This window comes from Triticum urartu, chromosome 7 (genome assembly GCF_003073215.2).
Source record: "Triticum urartu cultivar G1812 chromosome 7, Tu2.1, whole genome shotgun sequence".
NCBI lineage: Eukaryota > Viridiplantae > Streptophyta > Magnoliopsida > Poales > Poaceae > Triticum > Triticum urartu.
The window spans coordinates 191,708,746-191,732,766 of NC_053028.1; the positions used below are offsets into that span (position 1 = coordinate 191,708,746).

At 44.8% G+C, this 24,021-nt stretch overlaps 2 protein-coding genes across 2 annotated transcripts; one reads left to right on the plus strand and one right to left on the minus strand.

Moving 5' to 3' along the window:
- The first annotated feature begins 13,302 nt into the window (after positions 1–13,302).
- LOC125521548 (protein HVA22) lies at positions 13,303–14,373 on the plus strand. The gene is made up of 5 exons (XM_048686610.1): positions 13,303–13,489; positions 13,605–13,631; positions 13,718–13,840; positions 13,914–14,079; positions 14,169–14,373. Exons 1-5 carry the CDS (start codon positions 13,443–13,445, stop codon positions 14,196–14,198), a joined length of 393 nt encoding a protein of 130 aa, XP_048542567.1. The 5' UTR covers positions 13,303–13,442; the 3' UTR covers positions 14,199–14,373.
- Positions 14,374–20,073: 5,700 nt separating this feature from the next.
- LOC125522754 (epoxide hydrolase A-like) lies at positions 20,074–22,702 on the minus strand. The gene is made up of 3 exons (XM_048687787.1): positions 21,989–22,702; positions 20,782–21,017; positions 20,074–20,451 (listed from the first exon to the last, which is right to left on the minus strand). The coding sequence occupies exons 1-3, from the start codon at positions 22,685–22,687 to the stop codon at positions 20,202–20,204; spliced, it is 1,185 nt and encodes a 394-aa protein (XP_048543744.1). The 5' UTR covers positions 22,688–22,702; the 3' UTR covers positions 20,074–20,201.
- Positions 22,703–24,021: the final 1,319 nt, after the last annotated feature.

Consider the following 24,021-nt stretch of genomic DNA (forward strand, 5'->3'; position numbering starts at 1 on the left):
TTGGTGTTCGATCTATCAATTTACTACAATTTTATTCACGTCCGTTTGCCCATCCTGGGGCGCCGCTACACGAAAGGGATTGACAACCCCTTTTACACGTCGGGTTGCGAGAAGTTGTTATTTGTGTGCAGGTGTTGTTTACGTTGTGTTGCTTGGTTCTCCTACTGGTTCGGTAACCTTGGTTTCACATCTGAGGAAAATACCTATCGCCGTTGTGCTGCATCATCCCTTACTCTTTAGGGAAATACCGACGTAGCTTCAAGCCGCATCACTCCCTTGAGCAGTACTATCGCACGCCACAGAAACTACAGCACTTGGAGGCCTTCATTTTCGCAAAGACAAGGGAATACAACTGGTGCTCCAATGAAGTGAAGGAAAGGTGGTGCAAAGGAACAGATGTGTATGTGCTGATTCCACCCTAACCTTTCCGAAGCGGACCCCTCTTAATAGTATGGCATTCCTACGACTCAAATCCACCGAAAAGAAAATAAGAGAAACGCCATCTTCGATAGGCTCCGAGGGGCACCGAATCGTCTTGTGCCTAGACATGAGATATCTGAAATGCTCAATGCATACGATTAGTCCGCAAATGCATTGTCATCAATCACCAAAACCACATAGCGAGAAATATGCCCTTACAAAAGCCTTACAAGAAAAGCTAGAATTAGATATTTCAATTCCTAGAAAATTATATGATGAATGGTAACCCACCATTAAATTCAATATTAAAAATTATGAGTGCAATGCTTTATGTGATTTGGGTTCTAGTGCTTTCACAATTCTGAAATCTCTATGTGATGTGCTAGGTTTTACCAATTTGGATGAATGTTCTCTTAATTTGCACTTAGCGGATTCTACTATTAAAAAGCCTTTGGGTAGAATTAATGATGTTCTTATTCTTGCAAAGAGGAACTATGTGACCATTGAATTATGTTAAAGAAATTAGTACCTTGAGTGATAAAGTTGATGCACTTATGAAATTGGTTGCTATTAAAAAATGCTCCTATTGATCCTAATGATGTGCCTTTGTCCACTTTAATTGACAAAAATAATGATCCCGTAGATGTGAATTTTGTCTCATGAAACAATTTTAATAGTAATGCTTATAGAGGTAATTTTAATCCTAGGCCATTTCCTGGAAATTCCTCTAATAATTATGGCAATTTCTATGGTAATTCTTATAATAATAATAATAATAATAATAATAACAATAATAATGATAATGATAATGATAATAATAATAATAATAATAATAATAGAATACCCTCTGATCTTGAAAGCAATATTAAAGAATTTATTAATGCTCAAAAGGTTTTCAACACTACAACAGAAGAAAAATTGAATAAACTTGATGATATATCTAGAAGTATGGATAGAATTGTTCATGATGTGGAAAATCTTAAAGCTAAAATTTTGCCACCCAAGACTGATATTAGTGAATAAATTAAAGCTTTTTATGTCTCCATGGATGAAAGTAAAGAAAGAACCGTGAAGTTCAGGGCTAAGCGAGAATTCTTAGAAAAAGCATTCTAGCCCGGTTTCTTTCGTAGTAACGATGAAGATATTAAAATGATTAGTGTTTCTTCCATTGAATCTTTGTTTAGTCATGTTAAACTTGATGAAAAGGGGACTGAAGAAGAGTCAACTTTATCTAGAAGGCGTCCCCATAATTCAGAGGGTGAAAATCTTAATGAGAAATTGATAAAAGTGGGTTTGGAGAGGTAAAAACTTTAACTAGTGATATGCCACTCTTTTGGATTACAAAGACTTTAATTATGATAGTTGTTCTTTGATTGAATGTATTTCTTTGTTGTAATCTGTGCGTAAATTCACCCAATGCTTATGAACAAAATAAGGCTTTTACTAAACATATTGTAGAAGCGATGATGAAAGCCTTACAAGAAAAGCTAGAATTAGATATTTCAATTCCTAGAAAATTATATGATGAATGGTAACCCACCATTAAATTCAATATTAAAAATTATTAGTGCAATCCTTTATGTGATTTGGGTGCTAGTGTTTCCACAATTCTAAAATCTCTATGTGATGTGCTAGGTTTTACCAATTTGGATGAATGTTCTCTTAATTTGCACTTAGCGGATTCTACTAATAAAAATCCTTTGGGTAGAATTAATTATGTTCTTATTCTTGCAAATAGTAACTATGTGACCATTGACTTTATTGTGCTTGAGATCGATTGCAATCCGTCTTGTCCCATAATACTTGGTAGACCATTCCTACGAACCATAGGTCTCGTTAATGACATGAAAGAAGGGAATATAAAATTTCATTTTTCATTAAAGAAGGGTATGGAACACTTCCCTAGAAAGAAGATTAAGCCACCATATAATCAATCATGAGGTCCATCTATGAAACTAAATTGAAGGATGACAACACTTGAAACTATGCATTATACCTAGCTAAGGGCGTAAAACAACAGCGCTAGTTGGGAGGCAACCTATAGTTATCTTTTAAATTTTTTTGTTCCCATGCTGTTTTTAAATAAGCACACAATTATACTACTGTTATGATTGTGTTTTAGTGTTTAAATTAGTGGTTGTGTCAAGCAAAGCCTTTGGGATGATTTGGGTGATAGTTGCCTTGATTCTATGCATTAATAGAAACTTTTGCATCCAGTAGCAGAATTGTTAAAATTTCCTGGAGCGTGATAAAATTTTGAACTTTTTACACATGATTGATATGCAAATTTCTCATGTTGTACTAATTTTTCAGAATTTTTGGAGTTATAGAAGTATGGTCAACGTTCAGATTTCCACAACTATTCTGTTTTTGATGCATTGTTTCGCTTGTTTCGATGAAAGTATGGATTGTATAGGGGGGTATAAGCCATGGAGAAGTTAGAATACATTAGCTATAATGCAAAAATAAAATATGAATGGATTTGCAACAGTACTTAAAGTAGTGATTTTCTTTATTATATTGACGGATCTCACGAGCTTTTGTTGAGTTTTGTGTGATTAAAGTTTTCAAGTTTTGGGTGATATCATGATGGATGAAGGGATAAGGAGTGGCAAGAGCCTAAGCTTGGGGATGCCTGAGGCACCCCAATGTGATATTCAAGGACTCCCAAGCAACTAAGCTTGGGGATGCCCGGGAAGGCATCCCCTCTTTCTTCTAATGACCATCGGTAATTTTACTTGGTGCTATATTGTATTCGTCACATATCATGAGTTTTGCTTGGAGCGTTGTGTATTATATGAGTGTTTGCTTTTTTTGCTTTTTAGTTTGTCACAATCATCCTTGCCGAACACACTTGTTTGAGAGAGCCACACGCTTATCATGATTTGTTAGAATACTCTATGTGCTTCACTTAAATATTTTGAGCTAGGCAGTTGCTCTAGTACTTCACTTATATCTTTTTGAGCATAACGATGGTTATATTTTAAAGAAATACACTCTCATGCTTCACTTATATTATTTTGATATTTGATAAGATTAAATTTTGAAGAAATGTTTGCACTCTCATGCTTCACTTATATCTTCTTGAGAGTTAAAAATAGTTATGGTAATTTGCACAAGATATGACTTTGGTCCCAATATAATGAATATCCAAGAGGGATATAATAAAAACTTTCATATAGATCATTGGATGTGATAAGCTTGATTCCTTGTAATAGTTTTGCGATATGAAGATGGTAATATGTGAATTATGCTAGTGAGTAATTGTGCTTTAGTAAGAATATTGGTGTTAAGATTTGTGATTCCCTATGCACGCACGTAAAGTCAATAGTTATGCAATGAAGTTACATTCTACTTATGGTGCAATATTCAGTGTTAGTTATGTTCAATGCATGTTTATGACCATTTTCGTTTTTTGGTTGGTCGCTTCTCAATCTATTTGCTAGCCTCCACTTGTACTAAGCGAAAATACTGCTTGTGCATCCTATTTCCTAAAACTAAAGTTGTGCCAAATGAGTCCACCATACCTAACCTATATGCGGTATTTGCGTGCCGTTCCAAGTAAATTTGCATGTGCCAACTATAAATTTTCAAAATGAATTTCCGTTTTGTGTGTCCGTGCCGCTCATGAAGCGGTAGGGAGTGGCCAATATTTTCCATGATATGTATGTTATTCTCACGATAAGTGTTTATTTACTAGTCATTGCACGAGAGTGTGGAAGCTAATAGGGATTCCCAGTCCCGAAATGAAAATAATAATAATAATAATAAATTCCTTGAAAAGTGTTGGTATGAAAGACACTCGTGGATACGGCTAGCCATGGATTGTGAAAGAATGGTGGAAAGGAAATAAATTTGACTTTCTGTTTGGGAACCGCCTATAAATTGTCTATCATGAAAGATATTAGGAATTCTCGGTCGTTTTCGTTGACAGGAAAAGCATGCCTCTCAAAAAAAATTATCTCTAATTTAAGCCTTGAGCTCTGGCACCTCTACAAATCTCTACTTCCCTCTGTGAAGGGCCTTTCTATTTACTTTTATGCAATTTTTATTTTTATTTGAGTCTTCATCTTCTCTTATAAAGCACCAACTAGAGAATAGTATTGTCATACTTGTGCATTGGATGTAACTAATGTTGAGTGTGTTTCATGAATGGATCAATGACTGAGCATAATGGGCTAGAGATAACTTCCTTTAGTGTTGATATTTTGAAAGACATGTTTGATTGTTGATATACTTGAGTATTGATGTTTTCATGTCAAATTATAGACTATTGCTTTCAATCACTCAAGTATAAACATCCATCCTGCAAAATGAAAGATTATATGATGAATGTGATAGATAATATTCCACATCAAAAATTTTGTTTTTTTTTTCATTTACCAAGTCGACGACGAGCAGGAATTAAGCATGGGGATGCTTGATACGTCTCCAATGTATCTATAATTTTTTATTGTTCCATGCTATTATAGTATCAATTTTGGATGTTTTATATGTCATTGTATATAATTATATTTCATCTTTTGGGTACTAACCTATTAACTTAGTGCCATTTGCTATTTTTTGCATGTTTTTGACTTTTCAGAAAACCAATATCAAATGAAGAAAAAACTTTGGATTAATTTTTCCGTGACCAGAAGAGAGCCTAGAAGGTTCGAGAGGAGGCTTGAAGAGCCACGAGGGAGCGACAAGCCCTAGGGGCGCGCCCCAGGGAGACGCCCCCAAGCTTGTGGGCCCCTCGTGGCACATCAAACCCTAATTCCACTTCTATAAATACACAAATATTCCCCTGACATCAAAGAGACACCCGAAATACTTTTTTCGCCGCTGCAAGTTTCAGAACCACGAGATCCTACCTGGAAGCCTTCTCCGGTACTCCGCCGGAGAGGGAATCAAGCACGAAGGAGCTCTACATCAACCTTACTGCCCTTCCGATGATGCGTGAGTAGTTTACTATAGACCTACGGGTCCATATATAGTTAGTAGCTAGATGGCTTCTTCTCTTTATTTGATCTTCAATACAATGTTCTCCCTGGTGTTTTTGGAGATCTATTCGATGTAATGACTTTTTGCGGTGTGTTGTTGGGATCCAATGAATTGTGAGTTTATGATCAGATCTATTCATGAATATTTTTTGAGTTTTCTCTGCACTCTTTTATGCATGATTACTATAGTCTCGTATTTCTTCTCTGATTTATTGGTTTAATTTGACCAACTAGATTGATTTATCTTGCCATGGGAAGATGTGCTTTGTAATGGGTTTGATCTTACGTTGCTCAATCCCAGTGATGGAAGGGAACATGACATGTATGTATCGTTGCTATTAAGAGTAAAAAGATGGGGTTTATTCATATGTGAGTTTATCTTGTCCAAATCATGTCATCTTGCTTAAAGCATTATTGCGTTTTTTCATGAATTTAATACACTAGATGCATGTTGGATAGCGGTCAGTGTGTGGAGTAATAGTCGTAGATGCAAAATCGTTTCGTTCTACTTGAATCGGACGTGATACCTACATATGATCATTGTCTTAGACATCGTCATAATTATTTGCTTTTCTATTAATTGCCCAACAGTAATTTGTTTACCCACCGTATGTTATTTTCAAGAGAGAAGTCTCTAATGAAAACTATGGCCCCGGATTTATCTTCAATCATATATTAAAACCAAAAATACCTTGCTATGTTTTTCTTTTATTTATTTTGTATTTTTGTTCGATCTATCTATCAAAAACTATACAATTCAATCTTGCTCGTAACCGTCAAGGGATTGACAACCCCTTGTTCGCATTGGGTTGCAAGGATTTATTGTTTGTGTGTAGGTACTGCTAACGAGTCGTTGCTCGATTCTTCTACTGGATTGATAACCTTAGTTTTATAACTAAGGGAAATACTCATCTCTACTGTAATGCATCATCGTCTCCTCTTCATGGAAATCCCAACGAAGATCACAAGTAGCAGGAAACATTTCTGACGTCGTTGCCGGGGAGACATCATCAACAACTATCAAATACCTTTGCATAAACCTTCATCTCCTAGCATTTACATTATTTGTCATTTGCCTCTCATTTTCATTTCTCTCACTTCTATTTTTTTTACAAAAATACAATTTTTTTGTTTGCCTTTTTCTTGTTTGCTTCTTTGCTTGCTTGTTATCTTGTTTGTGTTGTCACGATGTCTCAGGAAGAGTCACATTGTTTGCCATTTGCTAGAAATGATGAACAGAAAAAAGGAGAGAAAACACGCTCCCTGGCGCTTCTTCAGTCGACCCATTATTTTCTTTCACTCGGTCATTTTATTTCTAGTTTTCTTAGCCAACAGCATAGCACCTGGATAGGGTCTTGCTTGCTTTTTTCCTATGTTCGCTAATTTGAAAATGGTCATGGATTTTGAAAAGTGTTCTAGAATTTTAAAATTATTCATTGATTTTAATTATATACACAAATTTATAATATGTTCAAACACTATTACCAATGTGATAATATTCATGAATTTAAAAAAATCACCAATTTAAAATATTCTAAAATTTAAAAATATATTCATGAAATTTAAAAAATTATTCATGTTTTCAAATTTTGTTCAGAATTTTCGGACTTTTTTGTAAAACTATTCGTGTTTTCAAGATTTGTTCAGAATTTGTAAAAATATTTGCCTTTTTCAAAAAAGACCATGTTATGTTTTCCGTATTTTTGCAAGAAAAAGAAAGTCAGACGATAGCTGAGCCACCACAGCGCTAGTGAGCCGGCGCTGTCGGTATTGCCCCTGTGTGTCGCCCGCTATCGGAGGCAGTGAGCTTTGTATAGGACCTCCCCCAGGCTATGATCCATCATTGAAAGGATGCAGCTCCTGTTGTACTACTGCATCCATGTAGGCACACGAGGATCCTAATTCCTAAACTTTAGTTTTAACCCAAACCGGCCACGATGCCATTGCGAGCGAGCGAACTCGATCAGCCTAGTAGCTACAATGTGGGGTAAATGGTTCAACGAGATGGAAGAAGCACTTTGCACTAAAATGAGATAGTCCCCGAAAGAGTTTGTACATCTCACGTTAGGGCATCTGCAGCCGCATATTATAAATCTAACGTCTCAAACGTTCGTAGACGTGCCCGAACTCATCTGCGGCAATGACCGGGTATTTCTCAAATCAACATAACTGCATTCGGACATCTCATATTAGATTCTCAAATCTATATAAAACCATGCAAATTTAAAAACTTACGTACTACGTAGAAATCTAGTTACTCCTTGTTGAAGATGTCGACAATCTCTGTGCCCGGCTTCAGCAGCATGAGCGGCAGCTGCAGCTCCCGAGCCTCCGGCTGCTCCGCTCCGGCCTCCTCCTCCTCTATCTTTGCGTCGAGTTCGGCGAAAAGCGCGTCGGACGTCGTCTGCTCCTGCCGGAGGAACTGTCGGTTAGCCTTCATATAGGCATCATCCTGGATGGACTCCGGGATGGCCTGCTGTTCCGCAATCTTCACGGCTTGGGTGACGGGGAACTCCGTCTCTGTCTCCGCCATGTTGAAGCCCTCCTTCGACAGCTCTACCTCGTCCTCCTCCGAATCCGCCTCCTCCATTGGCTCCGGCAGCTGCTGCTCCTCGTCCTCCTCCGGCTCAGGCGAGTCCGAAGGCGGCCCGGCAGCGATGGGGGCGGCCCGCCTTGCCTGATTCTCCTTCGTGATCTGCCTCTGGCGCTCGGGCATGAGCATAGCACACGTGGTGATCAGCCGCCGGACCATGGATATGTCGAAGAGTGTGGGAGAGCGGGGGGAGAGGAGGGGACGTGCTCGGGTGGCAGCAAAGAGAGGGAGGCACTACTAGGAAAAACCTTATACACAGAAGTTTACCAGTAACGTTGGTCAAAAAAATGCACTACTGCTACCTACCAGTAGCGCGTTGTATACAAGCCCGCTACTACTATATAAGTAGTAGTAGCGCGCCCTAGCTAAAAAGCGCTACTACTATAACTGCCGCATTGTTGCTGACATGCTAGGTATAGTAGTAGCGCTGGTCTATAGTCAACGCCACTGCTATTGGTCTTAGCAGTAGCGCTCTTCCTGGCCCCGCACTACTGCTATGGGTGCCCTATCCCCAAATTTTCCTCCCCCGCGCCCGACCATCTTCTTCCTCCCCTCACTCTCCGCTACCTCACTTCTCCGCCGCCGCCGCATTGCCGTTGCCACCGCTTTTCCGCTGTCGTCCTCCCTCTTCCTTCCTCAGTATGCCCTCCTCCCTCCTCTTCCTCCTCCTCCCACCGCGCCCTCCTCCCTCCTCTTCCGGCCAAGGGCCCTCCTCCTCCACCACCAAGCCCTCCTCCCTCCTCTCCTCCGGCCAAGCGCTCCTCCGCCAGCCCTTCTCCCACACCTCCCTCCTTCCCCTCCTCCTCTCTCCTCCCTCCTCCCCCTCCTCCTCTCTCCTCCCTCCTCCGATCCTCCTCAATCCCCCACCCCCTGCTCCCTCCTCCCTCCCTCATCTCTCCTCACTCTGTTCTTGCATAGAGTAGATTTTTTAGTAAATTAGTAAAAAAAAATCAAACTAGCTAGGTTAACTAGTTTAATTAGGTTAATTATCTAGGTTAACTAGGTTAACTAACTAGGTTATTTATAGTAAGTGCTTAGTAGAACTAGTTTACTTATAGTAAGTGCTTAACAGAACTAGTTTATTTATAGTAAGTGCTTAATAGAATTTGTTTATTTATAATAAGTGGTTAATATATTTTGTTTATGTAGAAATCAAGTATTTGCCCCTGCATCATCCCCGCAGTCGTCCCCTTAAGACCTCTAGGTGAGAATAGCCAAATGATAATGTGTTGTAAATGTCAATGATGAAAATCCTAGTGCTAGTTGCCATGTCATTGATGTCGATGATGATGCATTCTGAATATAGAGGATGCCTTGGTGTTCTTGTTTGCAATGTGCCTCCGAGTGGCCTAGTTTTGCCGGAATGTTGATTCATTTCTGTCCTGGCAAATTTCAGGCGCTCGATATGTCCTGTCTTTAGCAAAGGTCATGCAGAATTTTTTCATGAATTTTAGCATGACTTGTGCTACAATGTAGGGCATATCGAGTGCTTGTGATTTGCCAGAATGGGAATTCAATGATATTTCAGCAAAACGTAGGGCATTTTTTCTATGTCATTGCTCGATATATGGAACGAGTTGACTTTAGGTCTGTTTTGGCTCCTTGTGTGTCTTTCAGTGAGGGAGGGTGTCCACCATATATACATTTGAGAGAGGAAGAATGCCGACTGTTGTCGTGGGGGTCGCTTCTCCTTCTTCTCTTTGTGTTAGACCTTTGTTATGCACTAGGGGAAGAAGGAGTAGCGACCATCATCGACGGGCGAAAAATCGGTGAGGGAGTGTCCACCATATATGAGAGAAGAAGAATGTCGACTCTTGTCATGGGGGTCGCTTCTCCTTCTTTTCGTTGTGCTAGATATTTGTAATGCACTAGGGAAAGGAGGAGTAGCGACCATCACCGACGGTCGCAATATCAGAGAGGGAGTGCCCACCATATACATGAGATGAGAGTTTAGGAAGGAAGACTCGATAGACCTAAAGTCAACCCGTTGCATATTGAGTAATAGTGATCTGTGTGTTGAGTTTCCTGGTAGTTGCCTTCGATCGATTTTCAATTAATGTTTCAACTATGAACATAGGAAATGCCTGACGACGAAAGGGAATTCGTTATGTGCGAATACTACGAAGACGAGTGCGACCTGTGCGACGGGCCTCACCTAGTTAGTGGTAGGCGCTTCAACATCATGATGGATGAGGCCTTTGAAGTAGATATATTAAGTCACAACGACAAGTCTTTTTTCGTAATTAAGAATGACTTCTGCTTCTTTTGCTTCAACTTATAATTTTAATTTTTCCCAATTCTACTAGCGTATCCCCTGCCATGCAAGAATGTATATCTTGGATAAGATTGGTTTCAGTACTATGAAAAGTATGGAGGTAAAGAGAGTTCACTTGAGGACCGAGCATGGTTATACTTTTGCCGTAAAATTATACAATGCAGACACCTACTCCTATTTTGAATGCAAAAATTGGGGAGCACTATGCAAGGCTTATGTATTTGAGCCTAATATGTTTATCACCTTTGATATTCGTCCGGAAGATGAAATTGAAGGTAATATTGACATCTGGGTCAATGTGCATACGCCTCTAGTTCTACCATTATGTGAGTTTCTCAACCATATTTATTAAGTAATTTATATTGTTTATTTAAAAATAGTTGACAACTAATTTCTATTAACAGCTTATTTCCATTCAAGCAAACATGATCCTTGGTAGACAGCACCTACTACTGTCCTGGGGCTGAACTAGACTGTGAGGAGATAGGTCATTATGTTTCATGGCTTGAGGATCTTGATACTATCAAGACATGTTATTTTCCTGGCCTTCGAGATATTATTACTCAAAACATGCGACCACTAGTGTGTGTATTGAACTACAGTCACATCTATTTAGGAAAGATGGTAAGATTTTTATTATTTGTCCTCGGTGTATCTTTTGCATACATTATTTTTTAAGCTAAACTTCATTGCTAAGTATGTTACTATGATGTTCTTTAACAGGGACTCCCGATGATTGTTGTGTCTCGTTGGATCGAGGCTAAAGGTCGCATGACAATGGTTAGCTTACGACCAAGATATCATGCATTGCACATGAGTGCATTCATTACTTCTTGAAGTGAGCAAGTATTAATAGTCGAAGACTGGAGCAAAATTGTGAAGAATCGCAACAGAGAAGTACTAGGGGGCAGCAATCAGAAGCGCAACCCACAATTAGGAGACAGATTCATCTGCATGCTCCAATATGATGAAGCAGGAGTGCTACACATATTTTATGCTATTTTACCTGAGAGAGAGAGAGAGAGAGCAGGAGTGATTAGCTAGCTAGAATGAGTTTGGATATGATGATGTGCTAGACTATGAGTATGATGATTAAATAGCTAGTGTTGGTGGTAATAACTATGATGATTATTATTAGCTAGTGTTGGTGGTGATTAGATAGTTACACTATGATTATGATGATTAAATAGTGTTGGTGGTAATGACTATGATGATTATTAGCTAGTGTTGTTGGTGATGATATGATGCAAAAGTTTTTATATTAATATGATGATGATGTTGATCATGATTACCATTATGATTTATTATTATAATCATGATTAGTTATTATATCATTGATGGAAGAAACACGGATTAGATACATGTGAATGGATTAAAACTGACCAAAAGATGAATTAGTAGGATCGTCGTCCTAATTCAACTTTTGGTTCATCCAAATAAATCTAATTCATATTTTTTTCCTCACAATAATATATTAATTCATCATGAACATAATGATATAACAACCTCTTAATTAGTACTGTATTAAAATTTGTATATGGCGCATAAATACACTAAAAATAAAAAAATAAAAACAAAGTACTAGTAGCGCTGGACAGGAAGCACACTACTACTAGTTAGGTTAGCAGTAGTGCGGCTTTATTAAAAGCGCTGCAGCTATTAGCAGTAGCGCATTGCTCCAATGCTCGCTAGTGCTACCCATGTATAGCAGTAGCGTGGGCCAACCAACGCTACTGCTAACCTTTAGCTGTAGCGTCGTAGCAGTAGCGCGGTTACCCGCATTATTGCTAGGCCCAAAACCAGCGCTACTGCTAGGCTTTTCCCATGTAGTGAGGAGGTGGATGGTCTAGGGTTGAGGAACGTCGGCCGGCTTAAATAGCCGGATTTGGCCTCGGGCGGCAAGCCGGAGCGGCGTCACGCAGCGCTCCCACCGCGGCGACGAAAGAGGCGTCCGTCGAACCGCCAGGTTTTAGTCCTACGTGATGGACGCGCCCGAGCTCTTCAATATCCATTTCATATTTGGGCTAAATACGAGAGGTGCCGGTCAGCTAGGTGTTTGAGGCTGTTCGAGGGGCTGTCTATATCAAAAAATCATGACCGATCAGACTGGATGGTCCATTCGGACATATGAAACCGGTTTAGGGTGCGTAGACGCGGTTAGGAGCGCCCGAATAGGATACCCCAATGCTCCATCATCGATGAATGCAGCTCGCGAGGTACTGCACCAATGACGGTTTTTTCAGAGAAATACTACACTAATTTTTTGAATTTCTTTTGAGAAATATTGCACTAATGAGGTAGGTGTCATGGCACGACCACAATTCTAAGGATCTCTTTGATTCAAAGAATTTTTATAGGATCTTTGAAGGATTAAACTCCTTAGGATTTTTTTTTACGTTGATTGTTTGATTCGTAGGATTGAATCTTGTAGGATTTTTTCTAAGGATTCATTTGTACTATATTTTACAGGAATTCTAATATCCACTTCAATCTTTTGAAAGAAATTCTTTATTTTTTTTCATGACACAACCAAACAAATTCAAATTCTATAGCATCTAATGACATGCCATTCCAATTTTATGTTTTTCTATTTCTATGTTTTTGCAATCCTATAAATCAAAGAGACCTAAACCTAGGTTTAGCGCAGGCGGGCCACTTGAGATGTGAGTGAGCACAACATCTCGGCTAATAATAGTCAGAAAAGCACACACCGGGCGAGAGACTCGTGCTCTCATGACAGGAGGGCGCCGCGCGTAGGCACGAGTCCCTCGCACGTGTCGGCGTGCCGCCACGCGGAGCGCTACAGCCTCGCAGCCAGGACAGCAAGTCAAGTCAAGAACCCTGACATGCAAAGCAAGGAGCGTGGAGCCACCACGAAAAGCGAGGCTCGAGTGCCTTCCTTGTCAGGTCGGCCGCTCCGTCCCTGTGGAAGAACCCCCAGGATGCCGCCACGTACACGCCAAGCACCCGGTGCCATCGCCACCGGCCCACCACCGCGAGCATGCTTTTATAAAAGCCGTCTCACCCTGCTCGTCTCCTACTGATTCTTCGCGTCTCACGGCAGTCGGCCGAATAGAGCTTTGCTTCTCCCCGAGATCTCGTGCTTCCGCCCAAGGCGTAGGAAGGCACCCACGCACGGCGACTGGTGCGTTGAGCCGGGAAGGCGAGAATGGGCAAGTCATGGGCGCTCCTCACCCACCTCCACTCCGTCGCCGGGTACGTATCCTATCCTATCCTATCTACTTGCAGATCTATGGTGTTCGACTCTTTCCTGCGGGCGAGATGCCGAGTGTTGCCTGATATCCTCTTGCCTCTTCGTTTCCTTGCGCAGGCCGAGCATCACGCTGCTGTACCCTCTGTAAGTTGATCGATCGTTTGTGATGCTTTTTAGTACTGATGGGTGATCCTTGTGTTGGATGTGGCACTGACGGGTCTGTACTGTAGGTATGCGTCGGTGTGCGCCATGGAGAGCCCGTCCAAGGTGGACGACGAGCAGTGGCTGGCCTACTGGATCCTCTACTCCTTCATCACCCTCCTGGAGATGCTCGCCGAGCCCGTCCTCTACTGGTAACTTACCCAGCTACTGATTTCATTATTTTGTTGATGCCGGTGGATCTAATTATTTTGCTGATGCGTCCAGGATACCGGTGTGGTACCCGGTGAAGCTGCTGTTCGTGGCGTGGCTGGCGCTCCCGCAGTTCAAGGGCGCCTCCTTCATCTACGACAAGGTCGTCAGGGAGCAGCTCAGGAAGTACCGCGGCAGGAACAGCCACGCCGACGCCGACCACAAGGTGCACATACTCAAGGTAACCAAGGAATGTCAGTGCTCTCTGCCACGGAGGCCCGAGTTTCTTCTGTTTCTAATTGTTCCTTGTTGGGGAAAATGGAATTGCAGGCCGAGGCTGACCATGGTCATGTGCACTGAGGAGCATACAAGGGCCTGGGCACACTGGGAGATCCAGGAGCATAACCTACTGTTGTGCAGGACTGCGGAATCTTAACTATTAGGTGTATCTTGTATCTGTTGTAAGCACATCGAGAAGTATTAACACGACCACCCATGCGCTCGCCTAATAAATCAGGGCCGTCGTCTTTGATAATTTGACTTCCTGTCGCCGTGGTTTCAGATGTGGTTCTTTTTGTTGACCGAATCTCGTCAGAGTGCCACGAGCGCTCTGGTACTGCATTATACTCCCTTCATTCCATAGTGTAGTGCTTTCTTTATCCCCGTGCTTCAACTTTGACCGATTGCGGCGGGAGCAAAAATTATATCAGTGAATTCGTATTTGAAAGAAGTTTTTAGTTGTATAATTTTTTCTACCGTCGCAGTTGGTCTCGTTGATTAAATTTATAGTCAAAGTTGAACCTCGAAAAACGTAGGCGCACTATATTTTGGAATAGAGGGAGTAGCAGAAAGTTGATTCAGTTTAATACCGGATCGAAAACCTCACAAAGTGGCCATTTTACAAGGAAAACCTAGCTGAAAACCACACAAGCAACGAAGCCTCGTCGACCATAACAAGGCCACAATCGCAACAAACACACACCTGGCTGGCTCCGGAACCGCTGCTCCAACATCCCCCGCTCGCTCATATGCCTTGAAGCCTTGCTTCACGAGACGACCATCGGCAGACCACAAATGTTGTGCCAAACATCCGGGGCCGTCGCCCCGACTTCCCACAGACCACAAATATTGTGCCAAACATCCGGGGCCGCCGCCCCGACTTAATGCTAGACCAACCCCTCAGGCCGCGTCTGACCGGGCCGACGACCTCGCGACCTTGGCAGCACCAAGTCGCCACCCAAGCCATGCAGAGCTGCGAACCTATTCCATAATCTGTTGTTGCATCACCATCCGAGGCTGCCGCCTCTGGGTACTTCCATCGCCCGAAGCCAGTGCCCTGGCATCCATCGCCAACCCCTCAGGCCACGTCTGGTCGGGCCGACGACCTCGTGACCCTTGCAGCACCAAGTTGCCGCCCAAGCCATGTAGAGCCGTGAACCTACCCCATAGTTCGCCGTTGCATCGCCACCCGAGGCCTCCGCATCGGTGTACTTCATCGTTCGAAGTCGCTGTCCTGACATCCACCGCCTTAACCACGACGCAAACCTGCACAATATCTTCACGATGAGGCCTTCAGAAAGGGACACGGTGCTCAAGAACTCTAGCACTGATGGAGAAGGTGCAAGGCTGTTGCCCGGAGAGCAACACTTGTGTAATTGTGCAAGGAGCATTTCAGCCCACCACCAAACCCCATCTGTACGACTTAACGCAACAGAGCACCACGCCGTGCCATCCAACTCCTGCCACAACCACAACCACCTCACGCCCAAGTGCAAGACTTTCGCCCGGAGAGCATTTCAGCCAACCACCAAACCCCACCCGCATGACGCAACAGAGCACTGCGCCGTGCAATCACACCTTCGGCCACACGCCACAGCCACAACCACCTCAAGCCCAACCCTGTGTTATGCAACAAGCAGAAAATGAGCGCACCAGCACGGGGCGGAAGACCAATCTTCACAACCACAGTAGCACATACCTCGCCGCGCCGCCGTCCAAAACTGTGGCTCTCTGCCGCCACCATCGCCCCCCAGCCATGGCTCTCCGCCACCACCACAGCTCCTTCAGCCGAGGGATGAGACCCCAACACCTAGCCGCGGCTCTCCGCCGCCACTGCAGCTCCCTCAGCTGAGGGAGGAGACCCCAACACCCAGCGCGCCCAGCAGCCGTTGCATGCTGTCAGCGCCACTGACAACGGGGGCCCACGAGGCAGCGACGACCGCACCCACCAGGCTGCTATAAGACCCAAGCGGCCCAACCCAAGAGTTCACGGGCCAGAGTGGGCCAACTGAGGCGCCCAGCGGCTACTACTAAAGGCGACACACCCGAGAGGAAGGGCATCTAGTGGATCATGACAACAACGACTCCGCTCTTATCCCCTCCCCTTTCTCCTTCGCGACGAACCTTAGCTACCTCATTCTTGTAATCTCTCCTGTAATCGCCACTAAATCCTACCTTTGTGAGGAATTGCTGCTAGTAATCGAGATTTACCCTACCATATCATATCATCTGGTATCAGACACCAGCCCAAATCCCTTCCACTCCACTCTGGACCAGTTCGTCGAAACCCGTCGCGTGCGGCAAGCGCGTTCCCCGCTGACCGCCATGGATCGTCGATCCTGGCATTCCTCGACCGCCTCGACACCAACATGAAGGCCCAGTCCAAGGCAATCACGGAGATCCAGCTCTCAACGGCCAAGATCAACGAGCTCGTCGCATGGCGTCCCGATCTGGAGAAACGGGTCGCCGATGTCGGATCACGGGTTCCGGCAAAACCCTCGAGATTCGAACACTGGGGTGCGCGTGAAGGTTTTCTCCCTATCGATCCACGTCCTAACTCTCTAAGATCTCACAGACGAACTCGACGAACTCACAAGACAAAGAAACGAGATTTATACTGGTTCGGGCCACCATTGTGATGTAATACCCTACTCCAGTGTGGTGATGGTGGATTGCCTCTTGGGCTAATGATGAACAGTACAAGAGGAAGAACAGCCTCATGAGGTTGAGGTGTTCTTGTGCTTGGTGAACTTGTGTGAGTGAGATGCCTCTGAATGAGTTCTCCCTCTTCTCTCCCTCCGAATCCGTTCTCCTTATTGTGGTGGCTAGTTATGCTTATATAGGCCCTGGTCCTCTCCCCGAATATTGAGCGGGGAGGGAGCCAACAACGTCCAATTTGAAAGGGGACAACTAGTACAGCTTATCCTGACAAAAGTAGTCTTCTCCTGCAAAAGACTCTGGTGGTGACGCCGTCTTGGACTTCATGGTGACCTCCGTCTTGCCATCCTGCTGGTCTTGGTCTCGTTGCATCGATATGAAAACCTTTCCTTAATGCCTTAGTACACCGCGCCTGCGCTTGCCCCCTTGGCACCAAAGAGGAAACAAGGACGCTGCGCGCGCTGGCGCCCGCCTGGCACCCGCCTGGTCTCGATCGTCATGGCTCACGTCATGAGGACCTCGCGAGGTTTGCCTTGCCTTGATCTCTCCGCCCCTCGCGAGCCTGCCTGGCAAGGCCGCTCCTGAGGAGGTCTTATGTCGTCCGCCTCGCGAGGCTTGGCCCCTTGCGAGGGTCTTGAATACCTCGTCGATGAAGATGAGTCGTACGGACCCGCTAGCTCGGCCATGCCGTGGACCGCGGGCAGGCAAGTCTGGGGACCCTCATTCCCAGAACGCCGACAGTAGTCCCGGGCCCAAGGCGCGCTCGGGCTTGGCTTCGAGGCGAAGCCAAGGGTCAAGCACGGAGCGCCGCGGTCCCCAAAAGCCTATGGCCTCTGTTGACGCGTGGCGGTTGATTGGACGTGAGTGTCTCCGCTTCCCCACACTGCCTCGGCAACTGCCCGATTTGACAAGTCCCTGCGACAAGCAACAATTCACCCCGTGTTCCATGTTTCACTCCTCCCGTAAGCTCTCCTCCCTGGTACGACTGCTAAAACTCACCTTCCACACTGCTTGGATGACCTCGCTATCCCAGAAGCTGTTCTTCAGACCCGCTGGCGTAAGTACAAAAACGGCGTCCGTGAACAAGTGAAGATACAATGGTCAGCTTCTTCCAATCTGGGCATCACTTGGGAAGATAAAAGCAAGCTTGATGGCCCGGTTCCCGCATGCGGAGGCTTGGGGGCAAGCCTCTTCCCAAGGAGGAGGGGATGTCAGCGCCCCCGGCAATGGGGACCCACAAGGCAGCGACGAACGCACCCACCAGGCTGCTACAAGACCCACTCGACCTAAGCGTCCCAACCCAAGAGTCTACGGGCTGGAGTGGGCCAACTGAGGCGCCCAACAGCTACTACTAAAGGCGACGCACCCGAGAGGAAGGGCATCCAGTGGATCACGGCAACGGCGGCTCGGCTCTTATCCCCTCCCCTTTCTCCTCCACGACGAACCCTAGCTACCTCATTCTTGTAATCTCTCCTGTAATCGCCACTAAATCCTACCTCCGTGAGGAATTGCTGCTAGTAATCGAGATTTACCCTACCATATCCTATCACATGCCGCAGTGTCGTCACTGCAACACGCCAGGGGGCCCCCACCGCCAGATCCGGACGCCAGGCGTCAGATCGAGGCGGTCGACCTTAGCATCGCCCTGTACACCCTTAGCAGAGAGTAGGAAGGAGCAGTGCCACCACCTTGCTCGAGGCCGCTGCCCCGGTCTGCCTACGTCGGCGAGAGCACCCGCCGCCGCCCAGTCGCAACTAGGAGTGGAGCTCCATCCAGGACCGAAGATGCACGCCACATGACAAGGAGGCCCCCTCGCCGCTGTCCGCCAAGCAGGCTTTGCCCGTCGGCATCCCCCAGCGGTGGCAAGGGAGCGAGGAAGGAGCGGGGAGTGGGGACGGCGGCGGCTTGGTTATGCCCGTGCCGTCCCCCAGGAGCGACGCAAGCACATGTTGATCTTTAGAGCAAGAGTCAATTATACCAACGGTGCTTGAACTTGGCGCAAAAAGTCACTTTAGTGCTAAAACTTATGTTGTACATTGAACCGGTGCAACAACTTGGCTTAGGCGTGCAAATACGGTGCAAAATTCAGCTGAATACGCCCACATGGCTGACTAGGCACCGACAGCGTGGCGTGAGTCCACCGTCAGCGACCCAATGTTGGAGACTTGTGGCCCGCTTCTTTGCGAAAACACCCTCAACATTTTTCTACTTACAAAAAAGCTCGTGACTTGGGATTTTTTTTGCAGGGATTGGGTAAAAATAAGTAATTGTCTCAACATCCTACATACGTTATATGAGAAAAACAAATTGGTAAACCGCGGACTCGGACTGAGGACCTGTTGGTACAGGGCGTGAGCAAAGCCACGCCAGCCTGGGGAATTTGTTGTCCCATATGAATACATCTCTTTTATACCATTTTCGTTAAAGAATGTAAATTAAGATTTTTGATACAAGTTAAAAAAGATGGCTTAGGGACTCGAACTAGTGACCAGATAAAAACCGGGCTTTCTCGTGACAAGGAAACTTCTGAGGGTATTTTCGCAAATTAACAGGGCACACGCCATGCATCTTCCTTCCTGACAGCGGGCCCTATGTCACGTTGGCATGCCTAGTCAGCCATGCAACGTATTCAACTATGATTTGCACCGTATTTGCATAAAGAAGCCAAGTTGTTGTACCGATTCAATGTACACCACGAGTTTTGATATTAAAGTGATTTTTCACACCAAGTTCAAGCACCGATGGTGTAATTGACTCTTAGAGCAACTTGAGCCTATAGATCAATCGCAGATGTGGTTTTAACATGCCTCATCTTGGACGTATGTCTCAAAACATGGTAGTACCTCTACACCTTTATGCGTCAAGTGGTGATCTTGTATAACTGCATACTCTTGCTTTACAATTTACATGGTAGAATTCTTTATTTGCGTCAGTATAGCCTACCGTATCTCAACAACCTCTAGGTCGAAATAATGGTGAGGGCTTTGATAAATCATTCTTCTCTTGGATCTTTGTTCCAAAAAGCTTGGGAGTTCTTTTTTTGCATCTTGTGGCCGAATATGTAGGATATTTAGAATGTCAAATATCTCCTAAATAGGTCAATATCTGTGGAACGTGCAGAAATAATGAATTATCATAACATAATGACGGTAGTGGCACAAAACATTAAAAAAGAACTCGGGCGACAGTGACTAGCCGCTGTCACTTTTATTTTAGTTAAGAAGAAACAACCCAAGCACACACACTAGAAAGCAGGGTAGCGGCACTAGACATGAAAAATTAAACAAAGGGTGAAATGTAAAGAAAATAATAGTTGCATACATATGTGAAATTGTGCGACACAATAATACAATGGGCTTAATACAAATTTTCCATCAAGCATCTACATTTTGACCATGTTCCATGATGTGTTCGTTACTCCTCATTTCAGTCGAATTTCTTTAAGAAACTGATTATATGGGCACTAATTTCTTCTGGTTTTTCTTCATTTATGAAATGCCCGACATCTTTCATTACCACCACATCGTCCAGTAATGGAACAAACTTCTTGAGGCCACCTTTGTTAACAAAATCATGTGCGCCTGCAACATGGTATGACAAGTCCACATCACCAACTATAAACTTGGTTGGTACCTTTATCTCAGCTCCGGTCCATGGCGACGTGAGTTCCCATGTCCTAAACATAGACCAATTATGGTTGTTAGACCAAAACATCGTGTGTCCAACTGTCCTAGCAATCCTTCTCTACAAACATACATATGTTTGGGAAATCTATGGTAATTACATTTATACATTGTTGGTTTTATAAGACAAGATCACAAACATTGCTGAAGAACAGGAAAACTGAAGTCTTGGACAGGTAAATTCAATATGGAAAAAATGTTAAGCTTGGAATCATATTTTAAGTTTGGGTATTCATATTTAGGTTACGGTGATAGTTAAAGCACACTAATCATCGGATAAAAATATCTAAAAAAATAAGGAGTCAGAGAAGTAGCTTAATTACTTGTTCAGGGCACGGTAGTAGTTCAATGCCCCAGTGAAGCCAGACTTGTCAAACTGACTCGCGTAGTATTTGATGTCCTCCTCCGTGATCCAGCTCGGCAAGGGCACCTCATCATCTGGTGAGCCCCAGCCGCTCTTGGGGATAAACAGAGGGCCAGGAGTTCGATAAGTGAAAAACTTTCTTAGCACCAGCTCCGTGCCGAGCCGTGCGAATTCTGCTTCAATTGCCCCAGGCTCCTGCAAATTAGCACTAGCTCACTCATGTTTTTCTTCACATGCAACAACAAGAACAGTGTATGTGAACTGGAAGGAAATGGCTTTAGTTATGGCCGGCCACACTGGAGCAGATGCTGATACCAGACGTGGGTTTCAAACAGTTCTTTACTTGGTCGCGAAACTAGAGGAGCATCAAGCAGTCTTGAGCAATAGTAGATGGGTGGGGAACAAAATAATCAAACCTAACTTGAGAACCAATGCCTTCATCACTCCCCGGTGATTGGAACCAAACTTATATACGGAAAAAACAACATTTGTTAGCAGCCAGTCACGTGGCCTGTCTTGCAAAAATCGCTAGGTCTTTATAGTTTGTCCCAGACTTTTTTGTTGTTTGACTCTACGTTCTAAACAACCTTACAGAGGATCCACACACAAAAAAAAAGAGAGAGAAAAACCTTACAGAGGAACAGAGAAATGTAAGAATTTGATACCTAACTTAACATGTTGAATTGAATCCTATGCGGAAATAAAAAATACATTATTATAAAATTTATAATAGACGTCGTCTTCTTGCATCATAGGGAAACAATTCCTTTCTTGAAGGATTAGGTGCATTACATCGTTATGAATTTTCGTACACGAAACATTTCCTTTGAAATTGTATGCAAAGGAGATCATAGGAAAAAAATCCTATGATTTTCAACCTTGCAAACCGAAAAACTCTGCAGTAAAGAAAATCTAAAATTCATCCGCAATTTCTTTGAACTAAAGAAGGGCTTGACGGTTTTCTAGCATGTAAAATGTTTATCTGTAATAGACCCAATTGTTAACAAACTTCTGCGAGAAGTGCTACATGGCTTCAGGTTTGGTCGGCACAAGGACTGTAACCTGTGGTAGCACAACAATGAACAATTTTTTTTTCTAAATGTTTGTTCATAGTTTTCATGGTTATCCATCGGGCATCGAGAGTTTTACATGGCATCTATACATACCTGGATACGGCAGATGTAGTACTCGTCCCCGTACAGAGCCTTCAAGCCGTCGACGGGCTTCCTCGCGGGGCTCCGGGGACTGAAGGGCACGCTGAGGGCGACGAGCGCCTTCACCCTGTCCGGCCGGAACAGGCACAGGCTCCACGCAATCATGGCGCCCCAGTCGTGCGCCACGACGAACACCTGCTTCTCGCCGAGCGAATCAATCAGAGCAACAAGGTCGCCGACGACGTGCAGCGCCGTGTACTGGTCCGGCCCGCCGGGGGGCGCGTCGGAGCCGCCGTAGCCGCGCATGTCGGGCGCGACGGCGCGGTAGCCCGCGGCGGCCAGCGCGCGCATCTGGTGGCGCCAGGTGTACCACACCTCCGGGAACCCGTGCAGCAGCAGCGCGACCGGCGCGCCGGCCGGGCCGGCCTCCGCCACGTGGAGGCGCACGCCGTTGGTCTCGACGCTGCGGTGCGTGATGGCGCCGTCGGAGTCCATCTCTTGGTCGGCGGCGCGCGGCGAGGACGGCGGCGGGAGCACGCAGGAGCAGCAGCTGGCGCAGAGCTCGCTGAGGCAGGCCCTGATCATGGATGTGAAAGCACGCGACGGGACGGACCGCACTATAAGGTGTGCGCGTGTGGGTGGGGCGCAGGGGTATAGTCGTTGTGAGGGCGGCCTGACGAGCGAGGTGCGGTTTGGAATCGTGTTCCGCATGGCACCGCTGTACGCCAACGTGTAGCATTATTGCTCTACGACGTACGATAGTTTGGCTGTCGGTCCGTGGATTTTGGTAATCCTTTGCACATGCATTAGTAGTACGACAATACTCTGCCAGTTGTGTTGTGCATTTTATAGTAGGGTGTGAAATTCTTAACTGCCCTCATTAGCAATGGACAGCTGTGAAGCACCCAGCTTTTTGGTCATACAGCTTTGGCAGAGTATTATGATAGTATAGTGACAAGAACAGACAGACCAAACATAATCAAAAGAAAGACTTGAGACTTGTAACAATAAAATAAGACGACGTGCATACTGGTGTCGGCGTCCATGTTCGCCTGTGGTGCCCAGCCCAGTTCAGAGTTCAGACAGCCTGTCTTGTTATTCAGTCGTCCTCCTGCGAGCTGCACATGGCTGCAAAGAGAGGCCGGCCAAGACGGCAGCAAGCAAGCAAGCAGCACAGGTTCAAAGCGCAAAGCTCCGGAGACAGTATACGCGGTTTGATTGCGAACTCGATCGTTGGGTGGATAGGGTCGGATTTAGTAAGAAACTGAGAGCATGGTCCGTGGGATTCGTTGTTTAAGCAGAGCGAGTGGGGAGAAGGTGGGGAATTGCTTAGCAGTTGTGGATTAAGAGCACTGTTGTTTAAGCTAAAGCGGCGAGTAAAGTTTCGAGCACGAGGAATGCGGGGCTGCTTTTGCCCAGGGGCGCGCTGTGGCAGTATGATTTAGAAGCATGTTATTTCTCGTCAAAGGGCTAAACAAAGATGACAAATCATGGGTTTTCATGACACGTCCTCCTTGCTGGTCCGTCAACGGCGACAGAATTTCCTGACGGTCTTTGGGCGGTGATCCTCTAATTCACGCTATAAAGCTACTCCCAGGAAGGGTATTTCTTACACTTGGCGCAGCATCCTGAAGGGCTTACAGTTATTAAAAAGAGGCATTATATGGAGGGTTGGGAATGGTAAAGGCATAAAAGTCTGGACTGATCCATCGATCCCACAAGATGGCACAAGAACAGTAATATCACAAAAAGGACACAATCTTATAACGAAAGTCTCGGAACTAATTGACCCTGCCACAAGCTCATGGGATGCAAATCTAGTCCGACAAACCTTCCTACCTGAGGATGCAAATATGATCCTGCAAATACCTATCCATGAAGATATAGATGACTTCATAGCTTGGCACTATGACAAAAAATGTATTTTCTCTGTTAAATCGGCATATAAAGTGGCGGTGGATATTCGCGATCAGGAATCCCGTTTAGGTCTGACATCTTCTTCTAGTGCAGATAATGTTTCCAATTGGAAGAAACTATGGTCGCTG

Bases quoted from the DNA above. Each gene is read 5' to 3' on its own strand.
- LOC125521548 (XM_048686610.1), top strand. From the start codon at position 13,443: ATGGGCAAGTCATGGGCGCTCCTCACCCACCTCCACTCCGTCGCCGG. The intron at 13,632-13,717 runs GTAAGTTGATCG...TCTGTACTGTAG, and splicing joins ATCACGCTGCTGTACCCTCT to GTATGCGTCGGTGTGCGCCA. The intron at 13,841-13,913 runs GTAACTTACCCA...TGATGCGTCCAG, and splicing joins GCCGAGCCCGTCCTCTACTG to GATACCGGTGTGGTACCCGG.
- LOC125522754 (XM_048687787.1), bottom strand. From the start codon at position 22,687: ATGCGGAACACGATTCCAAACCGCACCTCGCTCGTCAGGCCGCCCTCA. The intron at 21,018-21,988 runs GTATGTATAGAT...GCTAATTTGCAG, and splicing joins ACTACATCTGCCGTATCCAG to GAGCCTGGGGCAATTGAAGC. The intron at 20,452-20,781 runs GTAATTAAGCTA...GTCTATGTTTAG, and splicing joins TACTACCGTGCCCTGAACAA to GACATGGGAACTCACGTCGC.